The 18743-nt window shown below is 46.6% G+C and overlaps 1 protein-coding gene across 1 annotated transcript in view; it reads left to right on the forward strand.

The window, feature by feature from the left end:
- The window catches only part of LOC120858617 (synapsin-3-like), a 118794-nt gene that overhangs the window by 98400 nt on the left and 1651 nt on the right, over positions 1–18743 (forward strand). The window contains exon 4 of the mRNA XM_040234801.1: positions 18155–18311. Within this exon, the coding sequence (XP_040090735.1) occupies positions 18155–18311 (157 nt within the window). The remainder of the gene's footprint in view (positions 1–18154; positions 18312–18743) is intronic.

The raw sequence follows: 18743 nt of genomic DNA on the forward strand, positions 1-18743 counted from the left end.
GATCTAGGATCATACAGCTGTTAAATGTTGGAACCAGGACTTCAAACAAAGTCCATGTCCTAAACAATTTACTAATTGACTTCTGGGGCTATTGAAAGGATTAAATAAGTTCATGTATGGTTAACTGGTATTGGCTTTAACCAGTGGTCCCCAAAGAGTAGTCCACACAACAGCAATGCTAGATATTTGTTAGAAGTGGTACTTGAATTCTTAGAAATGTTTCCCAGGTTTAGATAGACCTGGTTTTACATGTTGATATGTTCCTTAGTTGACATGAATATAAGTATTTATGCTGGTGGGACTTCACTTATATCAGCTGAGAATAAGTCCATACCAGCTGAACCTTGAGGAAAGATACCTAAGTATTGTAGATGTAGTTCCCTCTTTGCTTTCTTGTCCAACAAGTATTTATGGACTCGGCAGGAAATTATCCTCTGATCTTCCGTGATGTCCTACATGGACCTAATGGGTACCAAGACCTTACCATTCCCAGGCTGGCTGTGTGATCTGTGCATGCCAACACTGGCTAAGTAATTTCTCCTCCCAACACAGTTGCTTCTTGGGAAAGAGATCTCAAATTCCTTCCTTCTTAGATAATAGATGCTCAGTAATGTCCTTTCACATAGTAGATGCTCAGTAATGTCTCTTGATGATGAAGTCATCGCAGTTCACCTGCTGACAGCTGTCTTTTTAGCACCCAGCAGGAGCTCTAACTGTTACAATCACCTCGAAAGCTTCTAAAAACGTCAGCCTGGGGCCAATCATATCAGAATATCCAGGGGTAGGAGAAGAAGGGGAAAGATTAGGTGTGAGTAGTTTTCAAAGTTCCCCAGGTGATTTCAAGATGCAGCCATGAAGGAGAACTCCTGAGCTAGAGTGAAAAAGCCACATTGCAGAGTGTTCACCTGATGAACACCAGATCAGCAGAGAGTCACAGCTGGAGACCCAGTGGGTAAAACCCAGATAGGCTTCCTCGAAAGCTGCCCTCCACTTCTTAGATTAGGCCTGTGAGCCAAGCTGGAAGCAGCCAGAATCCTGTCTTAAGAAGTTCCTGTGCACAATGGAAGGTGCAGCTGGAAGCACTTATGCTGGAAACCCTGACTGGGTGATAGTTCTGAAATTATTGCCATATGTCTCCAGCTGGGAGGGCAGGGCCTACGGTTGGCCCTCCACCCCCTACAGCTTCCCTTCCACCAGCCGCTCAGTCATCATCCACGGGAGCCCCCAGTATAGCTTCATCAAATGATTTTATGGAGCATGTACATTTTCCTTGCAGGAAGCCAGGCCCTGGAAATGCAGGTAAAAATCCAACATCACCCCCGTGGAGTTCACAGCCTAGAAGGAGAAATGAACAGTGAATCCACAACTAGAATGGGACGTGATAAGAGTCAGGATGGAGAAAAGCACAGAAAGATAATACTAATGTGATTGATTGTGTGAGAGCTTTGGGGAGGAGGTTTGAGGGGGCTCCAGCAGTCTTCTGAGGAGAAGTTGTAGAAACATTGAGGATTTTTTTTTCCTTTTGAAATATTCATATATTTTTAAGTTTGCAATAATTTTAAGCATAAAGTTGAACACACAAATTTAACAAATATTAATATTTTGCCATATTTACTTCAGATCCTTTAAGAAAACAGTTCTAAACTATTTTAAGCATAGTAGAAGTTCAGAGAATAATATAACAAACACCCATTTATTGAGATGGTGTGGTGAGGAGCCAGGCTTCAGGGCTCTGCAGTGGGACATTGGAGAGATGACTTAACCCTTTTGTTTCTCTGTCTTATTTAAAAAAAAAAACTACCTCTACAGGTAATTGTCAGGATTAATTAAGGTAAAGCTCTTTAAAAGAAAAAATTTCCTCACACACACTATGTGCTTAATAAACATTAACTATTGTTATTTATGTGCTCATGACTCTGCTTGTCAAATCAACATTCTGCTGCATTTGTTTTATAAAGTGGGTTTCCCATGTAGTGCTAGTGGTAAAGAAACTGCCTGCCAATGCAGGAGATAAAGGAGATACAGGTTCGATCCCTGGGTTGGGAAGATCCCCTGGAGGAGGGCATGGCAACTCACTCCAGTATTCTTGCCTGGAGAATCCCATGGACCGAGGAGCCTGGAGGGCTACAGTCCATGGGGTCACAAAGAGTTGGACGTCATATGATAGCTGCTTTTAAAGACCTCTCTGTGCACTCTTCCCTGTTCTGACTGCTAAGGAAGAATAAAGGTTAGCTAGGAGGTCTATGTGCAAACGTCCTCTACAGGATATGGGGCAGGGGAGAGCCTGACTTCTGAGAAAACCCTACAGTATGGTCAGAAAGGAAGGTGATGGAAGGAGGCAGGAGAGGTGCTGGGTGTGTCAGCGGGGCCCCTGATGAGCCCATTTCCCTCCAGAGAGGACCCACCCAACTCTTTTCTCTCTCTCAGGAAACCCCTGGGGTCCCTTTTAATGGCTCCTTTCAAAAAACACAGAAAGTAACCTCACCCATGCTTGCTCCTCAGCCTGGAAAATTCCACCCTGTACAGGCTAGCGTTAAGAGAAGAGACTCCCAGGGGAGCTGCAGGAAGGGGGCTTAGGTGCCCTAAGTACCCTAGAGGCAGGAAATGAGTGATTGAGGGCTGTAGCCCGGCCTGAAGCACTCAGCCCCTCTCGGCCCCAAGTCTGTTTCAGTGAACAGTTAGTTAGCTTGGGGTAGAACTCTACGGGAACTATGCACCCCACCCCCACCAGTTGGACACTTTTGCTGCCTGAGCTGATAGAACCCCCTGGCCTGTTGAGTAGTTAGCCTGATCAGAGGCACACATGGGGTTCACCAGGCACAGACATTTGTGGGAAGGGCTTGGGGACCCAGTCTCGGTTGGAAATGTGCTCTCCCGTCACCCCTCAGCAACGCCATCATTTTTTATCTCACAATGGGCTTTCCTCCCTGGCCCCCTCCCCTGTGCATCTCCGGCATCCGCTCCAACCCTGCTGAGGAACAGCTGCCTGGAGGCCCGTCTCTCATCAGCTGCCTTATCTCCCTGATGAATAATGTTCCCCTTCCCGCAGAGGCAGCCTGGCAGGAGGCCCACCCCCGGGGAGAAGCAGGCTGCTGACAGGGCCTGGAGCCCAGGCAGCTGTCAGAGAGTGGGGTGCTCCCCTGGGCCCTCAGAGGGTAAGGACTGAATCCCTGCCTCACAGAGACATGCCACCTGAGGCTCCATGGCCATGGAGAGCTGCAGCTTACCAACCCAGCCATCCTAAGCACACCTCACACCCTTTGGATGCAGTAACCACTCTGGGTGCCAAGGAGACAGAGGTCCATGGGTCCTGCTCCACAGGGGTGGAGACTGCTTATGGGAAATGTGATTTATACTTAACGGTACAGAGTTCTGTATTTCATAGTTCTGTGACCAAGAGAGCACATCGAGCCTCTCCAGGTCTCAGTTTTTCCCATCTGCAAATGGGCTAATAATAGTGCTGTGTAGATGCTGTGGTTGTCTGCTCAGACCCCCTTTGCCAGCTAGTGCAACAATCCCAACGCTGTGAGTGCCATGGCAACAGCTATACCTCTGGTCTTCTCCAGAGCCTTTGGCTTAAGGTATTAGCATCCCTGAGACATCCGAAAGGCTATATCCTTCTGCCACCCTTCCTCTCCCTCTCCCATCAGCCGAGCTGGTAACTGACTAATGCTGGGGACACAGAAGCTGAGCCACTTTCCTCAAGATGGGATAACTCCATGGGACTCTGCTCCAGAAATCTCTACAAATCCAGCCAAAGCTAGACCTTAGCCATGACTACATCCATCCTCAGCCCCTTCCCCTTCCTGTCCTGCTTCTCTCATCCACTTACCCGCTTAAGAGCACACCCTTCCTCCTCCATGGATCATAGGCTTTGGAAGACTGTTTCAGGCACCACTTTTAGGGGACCCAACCCAAGACAAGTACCCACTTCATAGGAGCTCTGTGTGAGGATTCAATCAGATAAAGCTTAAAAATACCCATGTGGGTGCCTGCCACTCACCAAGTACCAAATAGTGATTCTGATTCTCATAAACTACTGCTGTGTGACAGGATATCACAACGGAACTCAGGCAGATACGACAGAGAGGTGGGTGTTAAAAGCCTCAGTTCCAAGACTGGAGTTGGAAGCAGGGCCCTAGGAGGTCATTTAGCCAAACTGTCCTGTACAGTGAGGAAACTGAGGCCCAGAGAGGAGAAGCTGAGGTGTCAGAGGCCCACAGCAAGTCAGGAGCAGAGGGGGTACTAGACTGCCCCATGCTTCCCAGCCCTCGCTTCCCACTACCCACCCCTGCTCTTTTGGTGTCTTGAGATGCAGTGTCCCTGGTAGCTGTTGAAATGCTGCTGACTTTAGATGGGCCAGGACCTGGGAAGGGAAGTTGGAGCACACTCCCAATTCCACACGCATGGCCCTGAGCACCTGCTAGTACTGGACACCTGCCGGGCTCTCAGAGGCTTGGTATTACAGACAGACATACCACCTCCTCGTCATTCAGAGACCTCACTGTTTTTAAAGTGTGTGTGCGTGTGTGCATGCGTGTGTGTGTGTGTGTGTGTGTGTTGGTTAACTTTTATCCCAGGAAGTAAATAATACCAGCCTATTCTACAAGGAACATTTTATTGACCAAGCTTTGAAAGAACAGTAAGAGCAGGTAGACGGGAAAGAACATTCCTGGACTCACTTTTTATCATATTAAATAAGAAGGATAGTCTTAATTTTCATAATAGTCTCTCTGAATAGCCTGCTGTCCTTGTTTTCCCCAAGTATGTGTTGAATTACAAAGGTGAGACAGATCGTGGCTTCTGGAGTCCTGTGGGGTTGAAGTATAGAGTGCATATTATTATCCATGTGACCAACCCAGGCTACCCTGGTGGCTCAGCAGTAAAGAATCTGCTGCAATAGAACCAAATATTCACTATTAATTCATTTTAAAAAAATTGCTGAGGAACTTTTAATTGTCAACTGGTGCTTCGATATAAGAAGCAAATGTAGATATGAATATCAAAATCTGTAAAACTTAGAGAAAATTATGTACTGCAATATAGTAAAGGTTCTTAAATAAAAACTGTCATATACTTAAAAAAAAAAAAAAAGAATCTGCCTGCAATGCAGGAGACCCAGGTTCGATCCCTGGGTCGGGAAGATCCCCTGGAGGAGGGCACAGCAACCCACTCCAGTATTCTTGCCTGAAGAATCCCATGGACAGAGGAGCCTGGTGGGCTGCAGTCCATGTGGTAGTAAAGAGTTGTACACAACTCAAAGTCTGAGCATGCGCATCCGTGTGACCAGAGATGACCATAGTGGAGCTGGAGAAGTAGACCTTTTAAAATCAAACCAGACACAGGATTGTGTGTTGGTGATATGGCAATTGGACTTGAATCTGCACACAGTAGACAGCCTCTAAAACCACACACTCAGATGTGTGTCCCATAAAAAATGTCTCTGGGCAATGTGGAGAAGAGACTTCAAAGGCGGGGCAAGAACCCTGCCCCCAGATAGAGGTAGCCTTGGACAAGTGAAGAGTTAACTAGGAGACCACAACATGTGAGCAGTTAGGAGATGCTGTGTGAGGAGTTTTCAGGTGAGCCAGACACCCTGAAGGTATGGGAATGGAGGATGGGGAGGAATCATGAGGAGGTAGAATCTGAATTGGAATTTTTGAGGGGCAGTTTCCTAAGCATGGGATTCCCTTGCAACTCAGCTGTTAAAGAATCTGCCTGCAATGCAGGAGACCTGGGTTCGGTCCCTGGGTTGGGAAGATCCCCTGGAGAATTCCATGGACCATATAGTCCATGGAGTCACAAAGAGTTGGACACGACTGAGCAACTTTCACTTTCCTAAGCATGGGCTTCCCTGGTGGTTCAGATGGTAAAGAATCTGCCTGTAATGCAGGATACACTAGTTTGATTTCTGCATTGGGAGGATCCCCCTGAAGAAGGAAATGGCAACCCACTCCAGTATTTTTGCCTGGGAAATTCCATAAACAGAGGAGCCTGGTGGGCTCCAGTCCATGGGGTCGCAAAGAGTCAGACATGACTGAGCAACTGACATACTTCCTAGGCAGAGGGAGTTGCACGGACAGAGCACAGTATGAATGGAAGGAGGATGAGCGTGGGAGCAGCAGGGCCATGGGCCTTGATGTAAGGATGTTCTAGGAGCTAGGAGGAGACAGAGCTAAAAGGAAGCCCAGGCCGCCTTCTGGAGAGCACTGAGCTGCAGGGGAAGAAGTAGGAGCTCCTGCCTGTGGGCAGTGAGGCTGCCAGGGGTTTGAACAGCAGAGTGGCAGGAGGGAACCATTATTTCAAGATTAGTACAGGAGTGGAATGCAGATGAGGGTGGTGGTGGGAGAGAGGACCCTTCCTCCCCACGTTGGAGACCATACACTACTAGCTTTCAGGTCATATGTCTTAGCTAGACAACTTTGGTCTGCACATACAATGTGGCCCCATGTTTTTTTTAAATGAAAGATTTTACACAAAAAGACTTCACATAAAAGGCAGGTTTCTGGCTTCATTTGAAAACCAGAGGATTTGGTAAGACTGACCAAGGATTTCCATGTGGCCACCACATGCTGGAGTTGAGTCACAGTTGTCCTCCATAGGTGGAGATTTGAGTCTCATTGGAGTTTTTCCCATAGCAGTTCTGCTTTATTTATTTTTGGTGTATGATTTTTAAAAAAATTTTTGTTTATGAGCCATCAGCCTTTAAATTACTGAGAATTTCTTATAAATATCCAGAATTGGACTTCTTTAGAAAGTTATTAGGGCCACCTGGGACCTTGTTCCTATGAGGGCTTAGCAGCTAGAGCAAAGGCTGTTATCTATTTTCACCAGTGCCCACTTCCCCCAGCTCTTCACAGAGGCCTGCGTTAGCTGCCGTCTGTCATAGAGGTTGTGTTCTCCTACAGGAAGAGGAAACGTTTCTAGTGTTCAAGTCGTTATTGAAAGTGGGAAAATGAAAGAGAGAGTAAGGGGCGTGCATGCTTCTAAAAAGAAGGAAGAAAAGTTATGACCAACCCAGACAGCATATTAAAAAGCAGAGACATTACTTTTCCAACATAGGTCTGTCTACTCAAAGCTGTGGTTTTTACAGTAGTCTTTTTGGATGTGAGTTGGACTATAAAAAAGCTGAGTGTAGAAGAATTGATGCTTTTGAACTGTGGTGTTGGAGGAGACTCTTGAGAGTCCCTTGGTCTGCAAGGAGATCCAACCAGTATATTCTAAAGGAGATCAGTCGATAATATTCATTGGAAGGACTGATGCTGAAGCTGAAACTCCAGTACTTTGGCCACCTGATGAGAAGAGCTGACTCTTTGGAAAAGACCCTGATGCTGGGAAAGATTTAAAGCAGGAGGAGAAGGGGATAACAGAGGATGAAATGGTTGGATGGCATCACCAACTCGATGGACGTGAGTTTGAGTGAACTCTGGGAGTTGGTGATGGACAAGGAGGCCTGGTGTGCTGCAGTCCATGGGGTCACAAAGAGTCGGACATGACTGAGGGACTGAACTGATGCTTCTAAAAGAGGTTGGAGAGAGCATTATAGAAATGAAGACTGTTGGTGCATTTAATTTCAAAGAGAGTATCTGTTAGAAAAAGGCCACTGAGAATACTGCTAGCAAAGACGGCTCACTCTCATGGCCTGATGTTACCTGCTTGGCTTCTGCTAGCATTTAGCTTGAGAATCCCTGGGACAGAGACCATGAGGTCACATCAGACATGGTGTTCAACAGTCTGGATTCTGAGGTTCAAAGAGGAGTGAGAGGAGGGACTTGTGACTGGGATTAGAAGATAAGGGTGTATTGAGATGTCCTGAGCCTAAGGCAATGGGAGGGAAAACCAGAGTGAGAGAGGGGAGCTGGGTATAGGAGAATACCCTAGACACTTCCGGAGTGGGGAGTGGCTTCTTACGTGGGGGGTCAGAGAGAAGAACCACAGATGACTTCAAGGTGATAGATCCTGGGTTGCTGTGAGCCTGGGGGTGCTTTGACAGAAGTCAGGAGATCCACAATGGGGGAGCCTGATGATTTAGGGTCCAGGAAGGGTGAATTTGAGGTAATAAGGATGATGCTGGTGACACACTGGTTATGCACGTCAACTTTGAAGCACTCTGGTCCATGTGGAAATTGTTCTTACTGTGCTTAATCTCTCAGTGCCTTAGTTTCTTTTTAAAAATTATTCCTTCTTTGTTTTTATTTCGGACTTCCCTGGTGGTTCAGATGGTAAAGCGTCTGTCTACAATGCGGGAGACCTGGGTTTGAACCCTGGGTTGGGAAGATCCCCTGGAGAAGGAAACGGCAATCCACTCCAGTACTATTTCCTGGAAAATCCATGGACAGAGGAGCCTGGTAGGCTACAGTCCATGGGGTCGCAAAGAGTCGGACACAACTGAGCGATTTCACTTTACTTTTATTTGTATTTATTTTTAATTGAAGTATAGTTGACTTACAATATTATATTCATTTTATATATACAGCTCATAGTGATTTGATATTTTTATGAATTAGTGATGATTTCTTGAAAAATAAGATTATTGATAGTCGCCTTATAGGATCATTGTGAGGATTAAAGAGAACATAATTAAAAGCCTTTAAATGACTCCTGGGGCACAGGAGGTGCTCTATAAATCGGAGTCATTTCCACTATTGCCTGTGAGGACAAGGTGGGTGAACTCACTGAATAGAGGTAATTCTCCAGGGCAGGGAACCAACCTTGAGCCTTGGAAAAGAGCCAATTGGGGGAGAAGACACAGTGAGGAGCCCAGAGGGAACAGCTGGGAAGCGAGGGGAGAGCGTCTTCAGTGCAGGGCGGATGGTAATCACGCTGCAGAGGACCAGGGTGAATTTGCCCCAGAGAACTCTTGGCAATGTCTAGAGACATTTCTAGTTGTCACAGCTGGGCCTGGGGGTGCTATTGCCTCTATCGGGTAGAGGCCAGGGATGGTCCCAACACCCTACAATGCATAGGACAGCCTCCCACAACAAAGAATCATCCAGGTCCAAGGTCAGTAGTGCAGAGTGGGAAACCCTTCTCCAGAGCCAGCAGCTTCCAGGTTTGACTCATGGTTCTACCAACAACAGCTGTGGAACCTCGGCAAGTTCCTTAACCACTCTGTGCCTCAGTTTTCTTATCTGGAAAATGGAGATTAAAATAACAGCTCCTTAAATGAGTCAGGCTTGAATGAGTGAAGATACATGGAGGGCTTAGAATAGAGGTTCACTGAACATTAGCTGTTATCAGAAATCAGGGAAAGGGAGGACATAGCAGAATGCATTTGATCTTGGAGTTTGGCTTTTAGGAATGACCTTAGTGTGAGTTCAGTAAGGTGGAAAGGGGACTGGCAGCTGGATGCAGAGGGTGGTGAAGATGGGTACGTGGGAATTGGGGCCGTAGGCAATATTGTAGCAATGGGAGAGAGTGGAGGAGGGGCTGCCAGCCCAAGTGAAGGGGATTGTTTTACCTTTAGTTACTTGTTTATGCCAACCAAAATTTTGATTAATGCCCAAACCACGGTATGACAAAAATGGAAATTTTCAAAGCAAAATTACCTGTAGCCTCACCACCTTAACGAATGAGCAATGTTCCAGCTGCCCTTCCAGTCTTTTCATGTTTATGGTACTTTAGTCATAACACAGATTCTCTTTTCTATTGTTTTATGTCACGTGAAATGGTCCCATAAGCATTTTCCATGATGTTACATCATTGTTACATTTATCATTGTTTTCCAAAATGAAGATGAACCTCATTGTTTTTTCATAGTTGTAAAAATGCTTTGTACTCTTTTTTAAATACAGATAGTACAAAAAAGTCTGAAGAGAATGTAAAACCCCCCATTTCCCACCCCACCCTTCAGAGATAGCCAGCTTAGCACTTATGGTGAACATCCTCCCAAATAAATCTCCATACCCTTATCTATGTGTTGATTTGTTAAGTCTTTTACATAAAGTTATGTAAACATTACTTAACTGTCATTCATTTTCAGCCTTGAAGCAAAGGTTTTCTTATTGTTGGAGTCAGGGTTGTGTTTTTGGGAAGTGAGGAGGGGACTGTGGATGGATACGCAAAGAAGAAAGAAAGCCAGGAAGCTGCTAGAAAGAGGAAATATTGCGGATGTGCAGAGTATTTGTTTCCTGAGGCTGCTATAACTAAGTGCCAGAGTCTGGGCAGCTTACGCAACAGAAGTTTATTCTCTCACAGTTCTGGAGGCAGGAAGTCTGCGGTCAAGGTGTCAGCAGGGCCATGTTGCCTCTCAAGGATCTAGCTGAGGATCCATTACTGTCTCTTACTCATTTCTCGTTGTTGCCAGCAATCCTTGATATCCCTTGACGTGTTGCCAGCAATCCTTTACATCCCTTGACGTGTCGACTCGTCGCTCTAATTGTTGATTCCATCGTCACATGGCGTCTCCTCTTCCTCTCTGTGTCTGCATCCAGATTGGTCTTCTCTTAAAAATATCTAGGCATTGGGTTAGGCACTCTACTCCAGTATGACCACACCTTAACTTGATTGAATTTGCTAAGACCTGTTTCCAATTCAGGTCACATAGCCAGGAACAGGGCTCAGGACTTTGATATATTTTTTGGGGGCACACAATTCAACCCATAACATGTGAGATCCCCGGGGTGATGGAGAAGAAGGATGGAGCAAGGGTGGAGTCACAAGAACATCTCTGAAATGAAAGGGAGAAGAGACTGAGACAAAGAGACCGATATTCTGAGGCTTCAAAAGGAGAAGGGGAAGCCTCCTTCCTCCAGCAACTCGTGTCTATGTTTTATTAACCTCCTCAGTTCAGTTCAGTTCAGTTGCTCAGTCGTGTCTGACTCTTTGCAACCCCATGAATCGCAGCACGCCAGGCCTCCCTGTCCATCACCAACTCCCGGAGTTCACTCAAACTCACGTCCATCAAGTCAGTGATGCCATCCAGCCATCTCATCCTCTGTCGTCCCCTTCTCCTGCCCCCAATCCCTCCCAGCATCAGGGTCTTTTCCAATGAGTCAACTCTTCGCATGAGGTGGCCAAAGTACTGGAGTTTCAAGCTTCAGCATCATTCCTTCCAAAGAAATCCCAGGGCTGATCTCCTTCAGAATGGACTGGTTGGATCTCCTTGCAGTCCAAGAGTCTCTCAAGAGTCTTTTCCAACACCACAGTTCAAAAGCATCAATTCTTTGGTGCTCAGCCTTCTTCACAGTCCAAATCTCACATCCATACGTGACCACTGGAAAAACCATAGCCTTGACTAGATGGACCTTAGTCGGCAAAGTAATGTCTCTGTTTTTGGATTTGCTATCTAGGTTGGTCATAACTTTTCTTCCAAGGAGTAAGCGTCTTTTAATTTCATGGCTGCAGTCACCATCTAGTAGTTTACAAAGAGAGCCCCGAGACTCACAGAGAGGCTGGCTGTGTGTAAGCGCCGCCGGGCCTCCCCCACCGCAGTCTGTGTGGCTGGCGGCTGCCGTGCACACACCCACAGCCACCCCCCTGCCCCCGATCCCACTGAGGCCTCCTGTTGTCTGCTTCTCGCCAGATTCCTGGTCGGCCACACCTCGTTTCTCTTTGGCCTGGACTAATTTCTTGTAGTTCTCGGGCTGGCGGGAAGCATCGCTAATTCCTAAAGCCCTTCCAGATGGCCCATTCAAGGCTCTGCATCTGCCTAGCACGCACATCTCTGTTCTGCCCTTCCTGCAGTAGTGGTCCATAGCCTTCAGGAGCGTGGATTCCCCTCTGCTTTTTTCCTCAGGACATCTGTTATGGCTGGTGTGCTCAGTTCTCTTGGTTTCCTTCCCACAGATTTGGTACCTGAGGTGGTATTTTTAGAGGTGGAAGGGGATGGGGAAGGAGTGTGAGAAGTGGGAGAAGTTTTTAGGACACCTGAAGTCTCTGCTGGTGGGCACAGATATCAGAAGTCCAGAGCCTTCCCAGGCATGCCTGGGGTCACATCTGGCTTTGATGGATCAACATGTGACCAAAGTTAGCAACACTGTCCCTTAGTCAGCCTGGCTCTTTCAGAAAACAACTGTGACAAAATAGCAGTCAGGTGGCTGAGAATAAAGAGGCTTTTGTGTATTAACTTACGCCACAGGCAAAGCCCAGTCGAAATCTTTTCTGGCCACTGCAGGCTTCTGCATATTGAGGGAATTATTATGCTTCTCCAGTGATGAAAAGTGACTCAGCCTTTGGCCCCCCACTTCTTGACACTGCCTGGAGCACCTGGTAATCTCCCAGCAGTGCATCACCTGTCCCGTCTCTACCATTTAATTGTATGTTGTCCTTGATTTCCTCTCCAGCGTCGAATGCCACTTCTGAGAACAGACCTAGGATCAGAAACCCATATAACATAGCTCATTTAAGTCTAAAGAATAATAAAACCCAGGTACAGCCTCTAGCCAGGATGTGCCAGCTTGTGTGGGACTGAAGGAGGCCTTCTTGCTCAAGCATGAAAGACACAGGGCATGTGCCCAGAGGGCCTGTGGAGGCAGAAGAGCAGGAAGGGGTTCACAAGAGTTGTTGGGAATGTTTACCCAACCGTATCTCTTGCCATCACCTCATCAGACTTTATACTCCTGCCATGTAACCAATTGCAGACTTTGCCACTTCCTCCCAATACCAGTCAGAGCAATAGTGAGGGCAAGCACCAGACCCAATTTAAACCATTGTAGGCAAAATAGAATACTTAATAGCTCAAGTGGGAAGATCCCCTCATAGCTCAGTTGATAAAGAATCTGCTTGCAATGCAGGAGACCCGAGTTCAATTCCTGAGTCGGGAAGATCCCCTGGAGAAGGAAATGGCAACCCACTCCAGTATTTTTGCCTAGAGAATCCTATGGACAGAGGGGCCTGGGAGGCTACATGAGGTCGCAAGAGTCGGACACGACTTAGTGACTAAACCACCACCAATAGTGCAAGTAACTCAGAAGATCCAGACGGCTCCAGTGTCAGGCTCAGGAGGATTCAGGGGCTCAGTGAGGCAGACAGGCTTGATCGCCCTGTTACAGGTGGGGTCCTTTCATGGAGCAGGAAAATGCTGTCAGCAGGAAAATAGTGTCAAGCTTAGCTGGCCACTAAAGGAGGATTGTGACAACCCTTTTGACATCAGCAATGCAATCATTAGACCAGTTACTGCCCAGAGGAACACAGTTCTTTGATTGGAGAGAATTTTATCATGGAGTCTATTTCACCCCCAAAGAGAAGTATACTGAGCAGATAAAACCGATCCCAGACCACTATCTTCTCACTTCAGGAGTCCCCGCTTTCAGTTGCAGGTGCTGTTCCCTCCACCTGGAAACCCTTAAAGCCCTGTCCATGTGACAAACCCCTACCTGTCTTTCTTGACCCGAGCCCTCCGGCACACACTCATCCACACACTCCCCAGGGAGAGTTGGCCCGCCTTAGTGTTTTGTATTTGCCTCTGTTGTTTCACTCACTCACTTTTTCATTTGTTCTTTTAGCAAATCCTTATCCTTTAGCATTGCACCCACCTCCTCTTGGACTGTGAGTCTTGTGAAAGCAGGAATGATGTCCCAATCATCCTAGGATTTCCAGCCTCTACAGGGGTGCTTGGCCCACTGTCAGGGCCTGAAACTACTGACTACATCCTTGGATGGTGGGGTGACATGCAGGACGTGGCTATTCCCTGACTGGACAGAAAACATTGGGTGCTGGGTGTGAAGGGAGGAACTGCATGCTGGTGTCTCTAATTTTTCACCTTCTATCAAACCTCAGGCTGTGTGGAAGACACTGTGCATTCTGTGCAGCAGCCAGTGGCAGAATTTGAACTGGGACACATGCCTGGTTTGCTCTGATATAGTACTCATGGAGAGTGTTTATTTCTCACATATTGTATCTGAGGATCTTAAGCAGTCATGGGGTCCAACTTGCATTTCCTAGGGTTAAAACTTTCTTTGTGATGCTAATGTACCTCCAGGAACACAGGACTCATTGTAAGGCAGCCTGCTGGTTATTAGGGGCCACGTGTTAATTTCCTGGCTACTTTGGCCATCAATCCTATTTCTCTTCTCTAGGATCACAAGGAAAGAGATCGTTCCTTTTTCTGCTTCGTATTCACTCATTCTTTCATAATGGTAGTGTTAGTCACTTGGTTGTGTCTGACTCTTTGCGACCCCATTGACTGTATTTGCCAGGCTCCTCTGTCCACTGAATTCTCCAGGCAAGAACACTGGAGTGGGTTGCCTGGCCCTCCTCCAGGGGATCTTCCCAACCCAGGGATCCAAGCCAGATCTTCCTCACTGTGGGATTCTTTACCGCTCTGCCACCTGGGAGGCCCTCCTTCTTTCATGTGTACGTGCATTCATTAACTTCATCATTCGTTTAAAATTATTGATAAGGACCTGAGCAGGTCCCCTGTTCTCATTGAGCTGACATCTTTAGAGGGAAGAGACAGACAATAAACAACTAAATATATAAACCGGAGAAATACAGTTGTCATAAGAGCTGTGAAGAAAATAGGGCAATATGAGGGTTGAGGAAAATTTCAGTAGAGCTAACAGGACAGGTGTCCTTCAGGAAATGAATTTAAGCCAATAAGTGACAAGAATGAGGCAGCCACACACCATCTGGGAAAAGAGCCTCCAGGAAAAGAAATTAAAGGGAGGAGCAGTTGTCAGTGTGGTTCTGGTGGAGGTGCTGCTGCTGCTAAGTCAGTTCAGTTGTGTCCAACTCTTTATGACCCTGTGGACCGTAGCCTTCCAGGCTCCTCTGCCCATGGGATTCTCCAGGCAAGAACACTGGAGTGGGTTGCCATGCCCTCCTCCAGGGGATCTTCCCCACCCAGGGATTGAACCCACAACTCTTACATCCCCTGTATTGGCAGGCAGGTTCTTTACCACCAGCGCCTGCTGGGACGCCCTTGGTGGAGGTGAGGGAAGAGGAAAGTAGAAATGAGAATGGAGAGGCAGGCAGGGGCTTTGTAGCCGAGGTAAGGAGGTGAGCATTTGTCATCAGAAAGACGGAAGCCTTCTGAGGGTTTTGAGCATGGAAGTGAAGTGAAGTCGCTCAGTCGTGTCCGACTTTTTGCGACCCCTTGGACTGTAGCCTACCAGGCTCCTCCATCCATGGGATTCTCAAGGCAAGAGTACTGGAGTGGGTTGCCATTTCCTTCTCCAGGGGATCTTCCCGACCCAGGGATGGAACCGGGTCTCCCACATTGGAGGCAGACGCTTTAACCTCTGACCCACCAGGGAAGCCCTTGAGCATGGAGCTGATGTATAATTTTAAAAGAGCACTTGGAATATGGAAGCTTGAGGTAGATTCTCAAATCCTGGAAGATAAAGCAGAGGTTGCTACTACTTTATTTCAAAGAGTAAGAGAGATCTGGTTTAGCGGTGAGTTCTAGGTGCTCTAGAGAGACAGCACCATAATATCCGGGACTAGAGTTGGAGCATCCCGAGACAAGCCACTGGATTTTGGCCAGCGCAAGACTGAATTCCTCCCAGAGCAGAGTGGAGTCCCCCGAGTGAGGCCCCAAGTGTGCTAGCACTGTTGTCTGGGAGAGAAACCACTGCTGGGAAGAGGGCGTGTCGCGCTGTCAGACCCGGGGCCCCAGGGGACCCTTGGAGCTTCAGAGCAGAGACCAAAAGCAAGAGGGAGAGACTCAAGGGGAATGGGCAATGTGTTCATATATTTTGTTAAGATTCACAGTCATAAATAAAAAGACAATCAACTAGTAAAAACATTACCACACATGACAGATGCAGGCCCCATCAGAGCTCATGTCCATGAGGAAACCGGGAGACCCCATTTTTTTTTCCAATGAGGAAAGATGTGAGCAGACTTCTATGTAAAGAAAGTAAATATGGTAATTAAAAGTATTCAATCTTACTAAAAGCATAAAAGTGCAAACTGAAACAGAAATGGGGTGCAGGGTATCTTTAGAGGGACATGGTTTATCAAATTGAAAAATGTATTTTGTAAAAACTGCTGAACTGGTGAGGCTGCAGTGAGACAGACACTGTCATATGCCCTGGTGATGTACACATTTAAAAAGGGATGGTTTTCTGAGTACCTTTAAAAAAAGTTCATACCCTTTCACCCAACAGTTCCACTTAGACATTATCTTAAAGAAATAATTTTAAATGAGGTCAATTTGTGTGCAAAGATGTGCATGTGTGAAATATTGGAAAGAGGCTACTTGATGATAATAGATGATTGGTGGGCTTAATAGTATATCCATTCAGTGCACTATTAGGAAGCCATTATAAATGATACTTCTGAAGATATTTTGATAGGGAAAATACCCTATAATATGTGGAAAACAGCAAAATCATAATTAATAGAAAACATAAAATCAATTATAAGTATTATATACATAAAATAGATTATTGAGTCATAATGTACACATAAGAAAACACAAATAATATGTGCTTATTATTCTAAAGGTTATTAGAATTTTCTCTGTGTTGAGAATTGCAGATAATTTTGTTTCTTTCTGTTTTCCAAGGGTGATTTGGGTTTTTTTTTTGTTTTTTTATTTGCACAATGAGCATATATTATTTTTAAAATCATCTAAAAGTAGAAAGTGCTTATAAATCAGGGCTCCCTTTGGTCACTGGATCCCTGTTAGAGACAGACACACCTCTTCACCCCTCTTTCCATGTCTGCTGCTGTGAGACCCTGCAGAGTGTAGGGCAAAGGGTGGGGAGGCAGGAGGAAAGAAGGGATGTGCTACAAGCTCCTCCTGTGCCGTGGTATTGCTAGGTGACCTGGGACACGTCACTGCCTGGCTACAGGGCTCCGTTTCCCCATCTGTAATATGCACTGGTGGGACTAGTTCATCTCTAAGAATGCAGCAGGGATGTAGGCATAGCAGCTCCAAGGTTCTAGCCAACCCCAACCCTAACCACAGCGACATCACTGCCTGCTTCTGTGCACCCACACTCGGATGTCACCGTACACATGGCCACCTTCAGGATCAGTTACAGCTTAGCCAGGGACATCCTTGCCCTTTTATTTGGGAATGGGATGTGATGTTTATGTACATCATTCATTCCTTCAACATGTTCTCGTAATGACCCTGATCCTGGGGGCAGGCACCGTAAGGCCTGAGCTCAGAGCAATTCAAAAAGTGTCTTCCCTGGGGGCAAGTCTTTTCCCTTTGAGGGTTATTTTAATTTATATTTGAATTATTTTAAAGAACTACAGTTTATTTGAAGCTAAGTGTCTGTGTCTGGATGAGTCAGATGGATCACACCATTTTAAGTGTAAACCACCTACCTACTGTGATTCTTGACTTTCTCTGGACTTAGAAGTGAGGAATCCAGAAACAGGTGGATCCTTGGCAGTGTGACTGAAACACTGTGTGAATCTACCTGGAGCCGTGTGACAGAGGGTAGAGAATGTGGACTTGGAGTCAGATGACCTGTGTTCAAACGTGGCTCTCCTGCTTCCCAGCTTTGTGATTTGGGGAAGTTCACAACATCTCTGACTTGCATTGTGTTCCCATTTGTAAATTGGAAATTGTGCTGACCTTACCCCGGTCTGCTTGTGAGCTTCAGTCAGGATCTTATCTCTAGAGGGACCTGGCAGAGCCTGGCATGTTCTCAAGCCATGGCATCACTACTCTTGCTGCTCCCCAGAGGTTGCCACTTGAAAGGGACAAGACGTGTTGAAGACACACTAGAAGGAGACTGCGCTGCATCATCATTGTGACCCAGGGCCATGAGGCAGTGCAGCCCTGGCCCTGCCATTTACCTGCAGTCTGTCTTTGTGAGCAAGTGACCTGGTCTTCCTGAGCCTCCAGGTGCTCGTCTGTGAGATGGAATTGACGGCAGCGGCACCCACATCCCAGGGTAATAGTGAGGATTCGGTAACTTGTGTATCCGCCATAGTGCCTAGTAAAACCACAGTATGTTCACTGAATTGTTTGGTATGTTTTCTTTTTTCCATTTACAAATTAAATACTTGTTCAGTATAAAAAGTTTAGAAAACAGCCTTAAAAAGAAATAAAACAAAGTGTGAATTGTTTTCAGTCCTTTTACTTTGCAGTTGCTGTGTGTTTGCATCTGGTCTTCCGCATCCCCACTCCCCAACCCTGTCCCCATTCTGAACTGAGGTGCTATCCCAGCAGGCTTTGGCTTGGTGTCCTGATTGTCCCATCAGCCCATCAAGTATGTAACACTGCTGTTGGTCCCTGTCTTGGCAGATCCTTCAAGCCGGACTTCATTCTTGTCCGCCAGCATGCCTACAGCATGGCCCTGGGCGAAGACTACCGCAGCCTGGTCATCGGCCTCCAGTATGGAGGGCTGCCTGCTGTCAACTCCCTCTACTCAGTCTACAATTTCTGCAGCAAGCCTTGGGTGGTAGGTGCTGGGCCAACCTGACTCAGAAGGAAGGGGGAAGCAGGGACTGGCCTCCTGGCCCTGAAATGGACCCATTCCCCAGCAGGGAGGCTCAGTAACGAAGGGAGTCTTTTTTATTTAAAGCAACTGAATAAACAACTTGGATCCCAGACCCCTTCTTGTAGTTATTACCTAACAGATATTTTATAGCATGTTATGGTACAGTGTTACATTATAATAATGTCAGTGGTAAGAGGGGGACCCTATTGCTTTCACTCTTTGAGCATGGTGACAACAAGGTCTCTGCAGAGCTGGCACTCAGGATTTATTGAATGCACGTATGCATTCATTTAGTAGATATGGATAATTTTTAACCATTTTTACTATGGCCTTGGTCTCCTTCTCGTTCTCCCCTGACTAAGCTTTTAGGCCTACAACATCCCAGGAAGGGTC

This window comes from Oryx dammah, unplaced genomic scaffold, assembly GCF_014754425.2.
Source record: "Oryx dammah isolate SB20612 unplaced genomic scaffold, SCBI_Odam_1.1 HiC_scaffold_29, whole genome shotgun sequence".
Lineage (NCBI taxonomy): Eukaryota > Metazoa > Chordata > Mammalia > Artiodactyla > Bovidae > Oryx > Oryx dammah.